The sequence below is a fragment of the Brassica oleracea genome, chromosome C4, assembly GCF_000695525.1.
Source record: "Brassica oleracea var. oleracea cultivar TO1000 chromosome C4, BOL, whole genome shotgun sequence".
Classification (NCBI taxonomy): domain Eukaryota; kingdom Viridiplantae; phylum Streptophyta; class Magnoliopsida; order Brassicales; family Brassicaceae; genus Brassica; species Brassica oleracea.
The window spans coordinates 18,462,727-18,475,805 of NC_027751.1; the positions used below are offsets into that span (position 1 = coordinate 18,462,727).

The 13,079-nt window shown below is 36.9% G+C and overlaps 2 protein-coding genes across 2 annotated transcripts in view; both read left to right on the forward strand.

Moving 5' to 3' along the window:
- LOC106340966 (GTP-binding protein SAR1B-like) overlaps positions 1-2,974 on the forward strand; it is a 13,974-nt gene extending 11,000 nt beyond the window's left edge. The window contains exon 4 of the mRNA XM_013779787.1: positions 2,885-2,974. Within this exon, the coding sequence (XP_013635241.1) occupies positions 2,885-2,974 (90 nt within the window). The remainder of the gene's footprint in view (positions 1-2,884) is intronic.
- Positions 2,975-7,315: 4,341 nt separating this feature from the next.
- Positions 7,316-8,276, forward strand: LOC106338301. The gene is made up of 2 exons (XM_013777316.1): positions 7,316-7,385; positions 7,486-8,276. Exons 1-2 carry the CDS (start codon positions 7,316-7,318, stop codon positions 8,274-8,276), a joined length of 861 nt encoding a protein of 286 aa, XP_013632770.1.
- Positions 8,277-13,079: the final 4,803 nt, after the last annotated feature.

Below are 13,079 nucleotides of genomic sequence, written 5' to 3' on the forward strand. Positions count from 1 at the left end.
TAAAACCCATGTCTGATGAATCTTCCATATGCTCTTTCAGCTTGATCATCTCAGCTGCCGCTAATTGGTGTAGAACTCATGAAACAAGTGTTGTCCTTGGTACCAACTCAATTGTAAAAACGTCTCACGTGTCTGGTGGTGGCCGTTCCAAAGGCCACAAATACATCCTTATAATCTGCAATAACCAGAAGATCCTACAACTCAAACTGTCCAACATTCATAAGCATCAAAATGGTCGCCAAAAATCTCTCTGCTCTTATATCCAATAACCCTTGAGCATGTAGCTTGCATGCAATAAAAACTCCCATCAGCTCCAGCAATATCAACTCTTTCCCTCAGGCAATCCAATACTACTCGATGTCGTGATAGTCAATCCATTCCAAGGATGACATCGTAAAACAGTAGTTCCATCTCTGACGATTCCCCAAACAAATCAGTCCTCCGAGCATAACTGTACACTGCGATGAATATAAATAGGTCTCACATCCCATGCCAGCTGTTTGAACTGACACATCTCTGAAACGATCAACAATGCCAAAAGCTAGTAAACAAAACCAAGTGTCACTCCAATATCAATACAACGCAAGCTGCTGCACCCCAATTCAAAAGCGATCTCCACGAGTTCACAAACCAAATATACCTCCAAAATAGTCAACATACTCATACACAAAAACAACACATGCCAACCAATGGCTCACACCTCATATCACGTGATCTCCCGTAACAAAAACTCGTGGAACGATTGCTTGAAGTAGGGTGGAAGCAAAAACGTCACATATCCACTCCTGGATAATCTCGGAATGATGACCGAAGAAACAGATAACTCCTGAGAAAACTGACGAACTGAGGCATCACACATCTGCTACTGAACATCTGGCTAGAACCTTGTTAGTCGAAGGATGAATGACGATGATTTTACTCATCGTCATAGAAAGAGACAATTGAGTTAGTAATTACTGGACATAATGGTGCTAAAATAACTTCGCAAACATTTTTTATTATATACATGTATAAATAATTTATATATATTTTTTTAAAACGTAGAAAACCGAATCCCCTAATCGCCATCCCGGGTCGAGGCCGGGACGGAACTCCGCTCTGATACCAAATTGTGACACCCGTCACCTCCTATCTGGAGAACAGCATGCCACCAAAAATATCTCGTAACACAATAGCCCATATACACGACTCCACTTACCCTAAGCCCAAATAAAATCCGAATAAAAAGCCCAGTAGCACCAATCCGTCCAAATATCATACACTCGTCAGTCTCACCTAAAAGGGGGCAAATGGGGGGGTGAGTAACGGGGAAGTCACTCAGTGAGGTATCGGATACTAAACCCGAAGTCCATGGACCCGGACAGAGCACTCCGAATAAATATAATTTAATCCTCACACGTTGCAAACATGGTACCTAAAGTACCCAAAGATCACACAACAGTCCTAGCGAGGTGCACACTCGCTGCCCACTAACAGGCCAAAACACCACCGAATATGTGCTCGGTAACACACGCCCGTAGACGATTTATCGACCTCGAAGCCTTGGCACAAGAGGTTGACTAAGCTGTGCCGCAGCATACACCACACCCAATGTACTGGTCTCCGGCCGACACACAGAATTACGTCTCCATGGTCAGCTAACACCCAATCACCTCAATATACTATATACATATATATTATCAATTATAAATGAACAAGCACTGTTGAACCATCTAACACCCTAGTTCCGGTTTAAGCAAAGAGCCTAAAACTAAACAAGCAATGACATTCTCGATTTCACACAGACGGAACACATTAGAAACAAATTATACTTATTCGAGGTCATAAGCCGTGTAAGAGAAGTTTGGGAAAAGACCATCACCTTTGCCACGGGTTCTGAATAAATCTGAGGAAACGCCGAATGGACCTTTACGGCTCTAACAAAGCAACTCCGGAACTCTCTGAAATTAGATCAATATGATATTCTGGCAGAACTGAACCATACAGTAAACAGATGAATAACTCAAGAAATGACCGTTAACTTTTTGGTCATAATGTAGTCCTATGTGTCCTCAATCCATAGACACCAAGTTTACTCCGATCGGACACTATTTTCTTAACCAAAGTAGCTTCATCTCCAGGCTGGTCGGAAACACAAACTGCACCAACACCTCTCACGAAAACAAGCATAACTCTCAGAAAATAACTCAGAATAACGATCCGCTTGCAAGAGATGATAGATAACAGAATTAACTACTTACTGAAAAATTTCCAGACTGTAAGATTTTGTTTCTGTCGACCTTTTCTCACTTACACCGAGACTGGTCGGAACTGTCTCTGCAATTCAACAGCTTTATTCTTCGCCAAGAAGAAACGTCAATAACTTTCTGACCGTACGTCGATTTGACGATCGGATAGATGATCTGAAAATCTGGCATCGATATCTTTCCAACGATATCTCGCCCGTTTCCTGGTTCCTTCTGTATCAACGGTAAAACGCTGATGAAGTTGACTGTTCGCGGTTCCGATCTGTAGATATCAGTCCCAAAGAAACAACCATAACTCTTAGCTAAAAATTTCAAATGACGATCTTCTTTCTGATACACATAGATCTATGAGTGTAGAACATAACCTCAAAATTTAGCTTTGAAATACTCATACTTGATCGATCGTTCTTCTGTTCCCCCAAAACGTGTCTGCTGAGCTCTAATCTCTCTTTTCGGATGGTGGGATGGCTTTTTTTTCATGGTGGCTATTTGTGGCTGTTCCGGTGACGTTCCGGCAGGGTTTTGCCATCCCCAAAAGTCTCTGTCAGAGGCCACCACGAAATTCATCTTAAATAAGAAAACTTTAGGTTTTTCTGCAATGTAATCGATCTTATTGGGCTAAATTTTCCCGGGCCGAGATTTGGGTCGTTACAGTATTCATGTGTAGCATCGTCCGCAAAATGGGCTATGGCGAGGGCTTCAAATGGCTATCTCAGTACATCGACTAATAGACATTATTATCATCATGTCTGTCTTTTTCATATAATCAAACCAAACCCACGAATATTTCCGTTTGTCCTTTCTTGAGCTAAAAGATCTGCGAATTACCATATCATAACACACTTTTCTCTTTATGTTATTTTCTTTGTAGTTTTCTCTGTTTCCAAACTTGTTCAGTGTCTCCGTCCACAATTTTGGTCAACAGCCTCTGTTATGTATAAATTTATTCTATTCGATTTGTATTATCTGTTTGATCTACATTTTTGATATGCGTCTGTCACTATTCGAATGCAGTCTAAATGATAAAATGTTATATTGAATCAACATATTTGACCGAATAATAAAAATGTAAATGAATGTTAAAAATTTAAAACAAAAATATATATTCTAAAAATAAAATAAAATGCATGCATATGTTATAATTTGATTTGAAGAATAAATAAATTTTTCGGAATAACAAATTTTTTTAGCATACTACAATTTTCATAATTTATTAACACATAACTAATTCAAAAAACCGAATCTTGATTTTTAGAACAATTATATATATATATATATATATATATATATATATATTAAAATCTAAAAATGTAAAATGTAAGTCAAAAAGATAAAATTACATGCATGTATTATAATATTAGATGTAAGAACAAATAAATAAAAATATTCACTATTTCATTTTCTAAAAATATTTAATGTTTCTTTAGTAATGTTATATATTTTTAGATGACATTAAAAACATACACAACTACTTATTGCAAAACAATTATATAAAATTTAGGAATATACAAATTATATATGTTACATTCTCTAAACATATTTATTTTTAAGATAATATAGTACAAAATAATAAATAATTTATATATCATTTATAAAGAAATTTTATCACATAAAATTATAACATAAAAATGAAATAAACTATTAAAATGTGTTTTAAGAAAATTATTTTTTGAACTAAAATTGATTGAAATAAACTTAAATAAAACTATTTATAAGAAATTTGTAAATAGAAAAAAAAACTTACATGTATTGGCTATTTGTATGTTGCCTAACACATTTTCTTATTTTTTTGCAAATCAACTATTTAATGACCAACAATAATCTGCAGCAGATCTATAATTTCAATTTGTTCTGTACTTACAAACATGAATGACTAATAAATGTAGAAAAGTCTGCATAATAAAGGTTTTTTGAAAAAATGACTCAAAACTCAAAAGAAATTGCCACAAATACCACATTCATAATACCACTTTTCATGTTTACACAAACCACTTTTACCCTCACTTTTAATAAATGGTAAAAGACATTTATACACCTAAAGTTAAGTAATCTATACTTAGGATTTAGAGTTGAAAGGTGGGATATAGTTTTTGGAATGTGAAATTTAGGATTCTAATAAATATAAAAAATACTTTAAATTTTTTTTAAAATAGTTTCAAACATAATTTTCGATTTTCAAAAATAAATTTTGAAAAAAAAGATTAAAAAAAAATCAAAAAAGAAAACAAAATTATTAAAAAGTTTGAATTTGAAAAAGTATAATTTGAAAACATAAAAAAATTAATTAATTTATTTATATTTTTAAAAAAATTATTTATTTGTTATTTTTTATTTATTTAAACAATTATTTATTTTATATATAGAGAGAACAAGGGTATAAGAGTCTTCTGCCACTTAATGAATAAGATATTCTTGAAAATGTCTCTTTAGTGGTGGTAAAGATGAATAATGATACCATGAAAGTGGTAAACATGCAATTCCTCCAAAACTCAAAGTCAAATGCAAAACTACCCTATTAATTTTTGGAACTTTCATTGCCTTATTCACTCTTAAAGTTCTTTTTATTCAAGAAAATGCCATTTTTTTTAAAAAAAAATGTATGTTTTACTCCATGTTCGAAAACGCGGTCTAGGCGCCCGCATTCTCGGCGTGGAAGTGTTAGAGGAATCGAAGAAGACGATGAAAGATGGAAAATGATTATGTTATTCAGTTAAAGATTAATTGCTCTGTTTATATACATACATAATGAACCGGTTTACTCGGTTAGTGTAGATCGAAGAGAATGACATCTTGCTTATTAGTGTATGAAAGATGGTTAGTGAAGACATCGGGGAGCTGATTGTGCGTACGAACGTGTAACGTTTTGATCAAGCCTTTCAGAATCTTCTCACGAACAATATGACAATCAATCTCCAAGCATTTGGTCCTTTCATGAAACACTGCATTATTGACAATATGTATAGCCGCAGTAGAATCACAATAGAAAGCCACAGGGTGATGTTGTTGAACTGTGAACTCTCTGAGAAGATTAACAATCCATACTATCTCTCAAACAGCAAGCTCCATGGCTCGATATTCTGACTCTGCAGAAGAATGAGAAACTGTAGTTTGTTTCTTAGATTTCCATGCTATCAAAGAAGGTCCAAGAAAGAGACAGTAACCAGAGGTTGATCGTCTAGTATCTTTGCAAGAACCCCAATCAGCATCGGTAAAAGCTTTGAGAATCAAGTCTGATGCAGAGCTATAGAATAATCCCTTTCCAATGGTGGCCTTGAGATAGTGTAGTACCTTGTACGCCGCTTTAAGGTGAGTTTGTGTTGGAACCGAAGTGAATTGACATAACTTGTTGACCGCAAAGGTGATATCCGGACGTGTTATTGTCAAATACATCATCTTCCCAACCAATCTCCGATATAATCCAGGATCACTCAGTAAAGGTTCCCCACTGTCAGTACACAGTTTGATGCTTGGATCCATTGGTATTGTGGACGGTTTACAAGCAAGAAGACCAGTTTCATCAAGAAGTTCCAGAATATATTTTCTTTGACAAAAAGATATCCCCTGACTAGCTCTTGCTATCTCTAGACCAAGAAAGTATCGGAGAGGTCCAAGATCTTCCTTTAGTTGATCTACAGCATCATCATCATTGCTTGCGATAACAATGTCGTCCACATAGAGTGAGATGATTGAAACCCAAGAGAAAGTAATGTCTCACTGTATTTGAGGAACCACTGCCTTGAAGCTTGTTTAAGACCATATAAAGACTTGTTCAGTTTATAGACAGGATTTGGAGGGAGAGTTGTACCGTCTTTAGGAGTGTATCCAGGAGGTAATGTCATATAGATTTCTTCAGTCAGATCACCGTTAAGAGAGGCATTTGAAATATCAAGTTGAGTTAAACTCCATCTCTTAGCAGCTGATACAGCTAATAGAGTCTTGACAGTGGTCATCTTGGCTACAGGAGAGAATGTATCAACGAACTCTATCCCCTCCTATTGTGTAAAACCCTTGACGACTAAGCGAGCTTTGTAACGCTCCAAGGTGCCATCAGCATTCAACTTGACCTTTTATACGTATCTGCATCCTATGGCATGCTTACCAGGAGGCAATGAACATGTAGTCCATGTATTTGTACTCTCAAGAGCGATGAGTTCTTCATTCATGGCTTTGATCCATTCATCAAATTTCTTTGCCTGATTGAATGAAGTAGGCTCAACATGTTTGGTAACTGCACAAACGTATGCCTTTTATCCTTTTGTCAACTTCTCATAAGATAGATGAGCTGCAAGAGGATAAGGGATGTCTGTAGCAGTCATGTTGCAGCGTAGTCTTCAAGATAAGCTGGTTGTTTAGAAGTTCGTTTTGATGTTTTCTCAGACGCTGCAGGAATTTGACTATCAACTAAAGTTTCATTGTTCACAACCACGGGTGTTTCTGTGTTAACAGAGGCTGAATCATTCTCAGAAACAGTGTGAGTCTTATTCACAACTGCAGGGTTAACATTCGGATAGAGATCATAATGAAGATCCAGCTCAGAGCAAGTAAATGGAAAGATATCTTCATGAAAGATAATGTTTCTTGATACAGAGATAGCATTTGTATCAAGATCCATTACTTTGTACCGTTTGAAACCAGCCGGATAGCCTAAGAACAAGAATGGTCTTGAACGTGCTTGAAACTTGTGTCTGTTCTTTGAGGACGTAGACACATAACACAAGCAATCGAAGACTTTGATCTCTGAATAATCAGGCTTCTTCTTGTGCAACATCTGATATGGTGACTTATCTTGAAGTAATGATGAGGGAAGTCTATTGATCAGAAAAACTGCAGTAAGGACACAGTGTGACCAATATTCCAAAGATAACTTTGATTGAAACATCAAAGCACGAGCAACATTCAATATGTGCTGATGTTTCCTCTCCACCACCGAGTTTTGCTGAGGAGTTTCAGGGCAAGAATGAAAATATTTGATTCCCTTTGCTTTGTAAAGATCAGTAAACATCAACTCCTTTGCATTATCTGAACGTACTCCTCAGACTTTAGTCTAATACTATGTCTCAACCATAGCAATGAACTCAGGGATCACTCTAGTATGGTCATCGACGATCGTCAGAAAGTCCTTGTACCCTTCAATAGATGGTACTGAGAACGGTCCCTAGATATCAATATGGAGGAGTTCAAAAGCTTCAGTAAACATATTGTTGTGAGAGATAAAGGGTAAGTGTTTCTGTTTGGCAAGAGGACAAATTGCACAATGAGAAAGTGTTTTATTTTGTGGAAGAGAATACTCAAGCTGGCTCTTGGATGTGGAAGAAAATGCTAAAACTCAGGTTCATTGCTAAAAGGTTTTATAAAAGGGAAGTGGGGAATGGTCGTAATACGTCGTTCTGGTATGATAACTGGTCTTCTAAAGGTACTTTGATTGAGATTTTGGGGGAAGGTGGAGTTATCGATTTGGGGATCAGTAAGGATGCTACTGTTGAGGAGGCAGTCATAAGAGTTAGACGGAGAAGAAGACGTTATCGTACTGTGCTGCTTAACGCTATAGATACTGAATTGCTAACTCTGGAGGAGAAGCTGAGTGAAAGTGGGGTTGATGGTAGTCTATGGAGGGGTAAATCGGGGTTTAAGAGAAGATTTTCAACTAAGGAGACTTGGTTGTTAGTGCGGGAAACTCATGCTCAAAACTACTGGGCAAAAGGTGTTTGGTTTTCTAAGGCTACTCCAAAATTTGCTTTCATGATCTGGCTTGCGATGCTTGATAGACTTTCTACAATGGACAGAGTAGCAAGATGGAGTCAGGGGGTGGATGTTACTTGTGTACTTTGTCGGAGGGATGCAGAATCTCGTGACCACCTTTTCTTTTATTGTTCCTATACCTCTCAGATTTGGGAACATCTTATGAGTGGTGTGTTGCGTAACTCTTATACTACGGTTTGGTCTGAGATTATAGCTCTTCTTATGAGGTCAGATTGGGATAAGAAGAGATTATTCTATATAAGGTATGCATTCCAAGCAGCTAGAGTTTAAATTTTTGGAGAATGATAGGAGTAAAGGAGTAAAGAGATAGTTTTTTTTACTAAGGACTACACTATGATGTAAAAAGGCTTTTTTGATGAATAAAATTTAACATTCATTCAAAAAAAAAAAAAAAAAAGAAAGTGTTTTATTCCTTTGTGATAATCCAAATACATTCGCTATTGAATCCAGCTTTTGTATTGAAGGATGGCCTAGTCTGTGATGCCAAAGAGATGCATCTACAACAATGTTTGTATAAAAGGTAGGCGTAATAGGTGTTGATCGTCCAAGAGAAGCTCTGTCCACGATGTATAGGTTCGATATTTTTTCACCCTGACCAATCGTCAATCCCTTGGTAAGATCTTGAATCACACAAGAATCATCATCAAAAGCAACTCTGAGCCAAGATCTTTTGTCAACTGGCTCACGCTTAAGAGATTCAGTCTGAAGTCCGGAATGAACAGAACATTGTTTAAGATCATGGACTCATTCAAATTCAGTTGTCCAATCCCAATAATCTGAACTCCTAAACCAGTCGGTCGACTCACTGATCTATTGACAGTATCAGATAGAGCAGAAAACAGACTCCTATCATGACACACATGATGAGTTGCTCCACTATCTACAATCCATGACTCTGATACGAGAACATGACCAGTAGTTCGTAATATTCCAGCAAAACGTAAGGTCTTAGAAGAGAATGCCATACCGGGTAGTGCGGTAATGGTTCCACCAGATGTTGAGGGAATATCGGAAGTTGGTTGAGATAGTTGCATTTGAGCATTAAAGTACTCAATGACTCCATGAATTTGATCTTTGATAAGGCTGTTCTCGAAACCTGTAGAATTGAAATCATTAGTATGAGTTTCATTCAAGGACATGTTTGCTACCAAAGGTTTTGCATCTGAGGATTGTTTGTCAGCTGAAGCAGTTCGCTTTGACTTGAATCCAGGAGGATAGCCATGAACTTTGTAGCATTTGTCAACCGTGTGGCCTGAATATCCACAATAAGAACACATTGGTCTCGCCTGACGTTGATCAGGAGTGGAATGCATAGCATTGATAAACGCCTGAGAACCATCATTGACAGTAGCTACATTGTAAGCAGAGGCATTGGCAATAGGAACAATGCTTCGCTGACTGTAATCTTGATCCAGTAGGTTGTATACTTCAGCAAGATCCGGGATATGCTTCTTCATGATAATCTAACTACGAGCGTTTGAATACGACTCATTTAATCCAGCTAAGAACTTGATGATCTTAGTATGCTCTGTCTTAGTGTGAGTAGCTTTGCAGCATTCACAGTTGTGACAAGTTATAACACAATCTGCTCCATCAAGCTCATCCCAAAGCGTCTTGAGTTTGGTAGAGTATGTAGAAAGATCCATAGAGCCTCGATGAAGATACCAGATTTGCTGTGTGAGCTGATGAGATCTTGGCAGATTCGTAATGCAGAATCTTGTCATCAAGTCTTTCCAGATTTCAGAAGCATCGTTGAACCTCAGTATACTCCCATAGATTTGCTTGGTAACAGAATTCAACAGCCAAGATTTAACCATACTATTGCAGCGTGACCAGATCCTATAGTGTGGATGATTCTCAGGTGGTCTAGGAAGAGATCCATTAATAAAGGATAACTTGTTCTTCGCATCAAGAACAATAGTAATGGCAAAATTCCAAGTATTGTAGTTCATACCATCAAGCGTTTCTGAAATGTTGGAAGATCCAGGGTTATCTCCATTCGTTAAGTAGTACGGTGAGTATTGGATCCCATCGAAGGTGAACGACTCGGTAGATAGTCCAGGAACTGGAAAGGAAGTCATCGGAATAGATTCCGGTACAGGATTGATCGTAAAAGTCATCGGAACAGATGAACTTGGAAGAGGATTCACCGGAATAGATGAATCAGAAACAGAAGGCGCCGGAATAGGTCGTTGAACTGTCCGTCGAGCTGGATTCGTCGTCTTTGTCACCGGAGTAGAAACGCGAGTTCCATGGCGTGTAGATCGGCGAAGAGTAACCATTTGTGAATCAAAAAAGAACTTGATCTAACGGAATGATTAGATTCAAACAAGAAGAAATTGATCAATCGAACGAGAATCGATCGATCGAGGTCAAAGAACGCGAAAGATGAAGATCGAGAAATGAGTTTGAGCTCAGCGCTTTGATACCATGTTAGAGGAATTGAAGAAGACGATGGAAGATGGAAAATGACTCTGTTATTCAGTTACAGAGTAATTGCTCTGTTTACATACATACATAATGAACCGGCTTACTCGGTTAGATATTGGTTTACATCAAACCAACTATAGATTTCATAATCTACTCTAATAGGAAGCGCTAGGCGACTCTTTACCGTTGCGTTTAGGGTTAGTTCGGTTGATAAATCGGAGCTACTAAAAAAGCCACTTTTTGTTCAGTTTTATGTTGAAACAGGTTTGTATTTGTTAGATCTATTAAGTTTTAACTAGTTTAAGTGAAAAATGATGAAAAAAATGAAAGATCTGAGAAAATTATAGAAGCCGCCATTTTTACAATCAGAAAATCGCAGGCTTAGATGGAGGGAGACGAAACCGAATTGACCATTCTAACCCTCATTAAGAGAAAAAGCAAAAAAAAACACGTAGGGATGAGGACTCGAACTCGTTCGGTACATAACTTAGTAAATACCATATGTCCCACCGTGTTTTCTTGTATCATATATCCTTCATTATTATTTATACGTATAAAAGTGTAAAATTAATCCCCGATTAGTCTCCGATTTTCTATCAATTCGCTAGGCGGTATGCCGACCGCCCGACTCACGCCTAGCGCGATTCTGAACATGGGTTTTACTCAATTATCTTCATCTTCCTCTTTTATTTACAACATTGCAATTATTATCAATACACCAACAACTACGAACAATCAATTTCAAGCTTTAAATGCACCTAAAATCAACATCTACATCTTCATATTCTTATTTCTTACACACACAAACCATTTCCCTTTCATTTCCTCTCTTATTTCATCCCAAAATCCCAACTTTTTATTTCAAAATTTATAAGTTTAATAGAGGTATATTGGTCAAGAACGAATGGGTAACTTTCATTAACGACTGATGTGTACTTAGAGAATTTAAACATGAACCTCATTAGATCTAAGAATGATTTTTGAATTTTTTTCAGATCTGTTCGCTAGGGAAGACTTCCGTATAAGTCTTCTCGTCGTAGAATACTTATACGGGAGTCTTCTGGTTAATGCATAGGTTAGTTTTGCAAATGATTTTCTATGTGTTTTTTAAACACGGCTTCTTGGGAAATCTTTTGAATTTTCTTTCTTAACAAAAAAACGAGAAGACTTCCCTGAAAGTGTTCTCGAATAAACATGTTAGTTTTTCGATTGACCGAACTGTGTCCAAATTTTGACTTTCTTTAGATGACTTTTGTAGAAGACTTATACGGAAGTCTTCTGGTCAATGCATAGGTTCGTTTTGCAAATGATAATCTGTGTGTTTTTAAAACATAGCTTCTCTGGAAATCTTTTAATTTTCTTTGTTGACAAAAAAACGAGAAGACTTCCCTGAAAGTGTTCTCGAATAAACATGTTAGTTTTTCGATTGACCGAACTGTGTCCAAATTTTGACTTTCTTTAGAAGACTTCCGGAAAAATCTTTTCAATTGTTGGTGGAAGTCTTGTCATTGTCGGTGAAAATCGTCTGAGGTAAATTTTGCAATTTACACATAAAACTCAAATATTAAATTTCAACTATAAGACTTCCATGTAAGTCAAAACCCCAGAAGACTTCCCAGGATTATATTCGTAAAATGGCATACTGGATTTTTGTTTTTCACTAGAATTTTGGGTTATTTTGCATTTAAAATTAAGTTTTGGTCATTTTCGACAATTTCCTCCCATAATAATGATGTGATTTTATTCTTTATTTTATATGCACTACATTCAAAACCATTATCCCAATTTAGATCACCAACCTTTTTGTATGTCCTATCACTTTATATATTTGTGCACAACTCACCTTGGATCGAGTTAGTTTCAAACTGCCAAAATTAGACCTTTTCTCCGTACAGATTATGTATTATTATAAACATATTTTCTTCCATTTTCATCTTCTTTATCTTGTGTTATTTTTTGTAAATGTTGTTGTTGTTGGAGATAATTAATCCATGAAGAAAAATAGATGAAAATACTATCTTCTATTTATTTTTCTAGATTTAATGTTTATTTCATGTTGTCGTATTACCACAAAAAATTATGGAGTCACCAAGATGAATTCCGCCAGAAAAAAACAACGGTACCTTTGGAGGTAATCATGAAATTAGATTTGAACCCGATCCTCCGGCGTCCGACCGGGGTTATCGAAGGGGCGTTATGGACACGTGTCTACTCATTTAGCCAATCCTACGTGTCCCGTTACTGGAACCGAGAGACGAGCGCATAACCTTCTTTGAAATACCGTCACACCCACATCCATATACTTCTACTTACAGTCCTGCGCACAGGGAAAAATGGAAATGGAGGGGTGAGTAACAAGTTACTCAGTGAAGTGGTTCTAGCCCAGCCTGCCCGCATGACACTCTATACTACTCTATGCGGGAACTAGGACTTACTAGCCACTACAATCAGTTAATGCATTTTATCATTTCCTAACGTCATCTATTGATTTTCCACATTCACTTCCATTCATTTCTAACAACCTAGTGATCAATCAATACAATGATCTCACTCATTGCCACACACGTCAAACCCTAGGCTTAACCGACTCATCATACCAGTCCGACTCGATCCTATGACACCTTTAACTCCCTGTTACCCGAC

Bases quoted from the DNA above. Each gene is read 5' to 3' on its own strand.
- LOC106338301 (XM_013777316.1), top strand. From the start codon at position 7,316: ATGAACTCAGGGATCACTCTAGTATGGTCATCGACGATCGTCAGAAAG. The intron at 7,386-7,485 runs GTACTGAGAACG...CTGTTTGGCAAG, and splicing joins CTTGTACCCTTCAATAGATG to AGGACAAATTGCACAATGAG.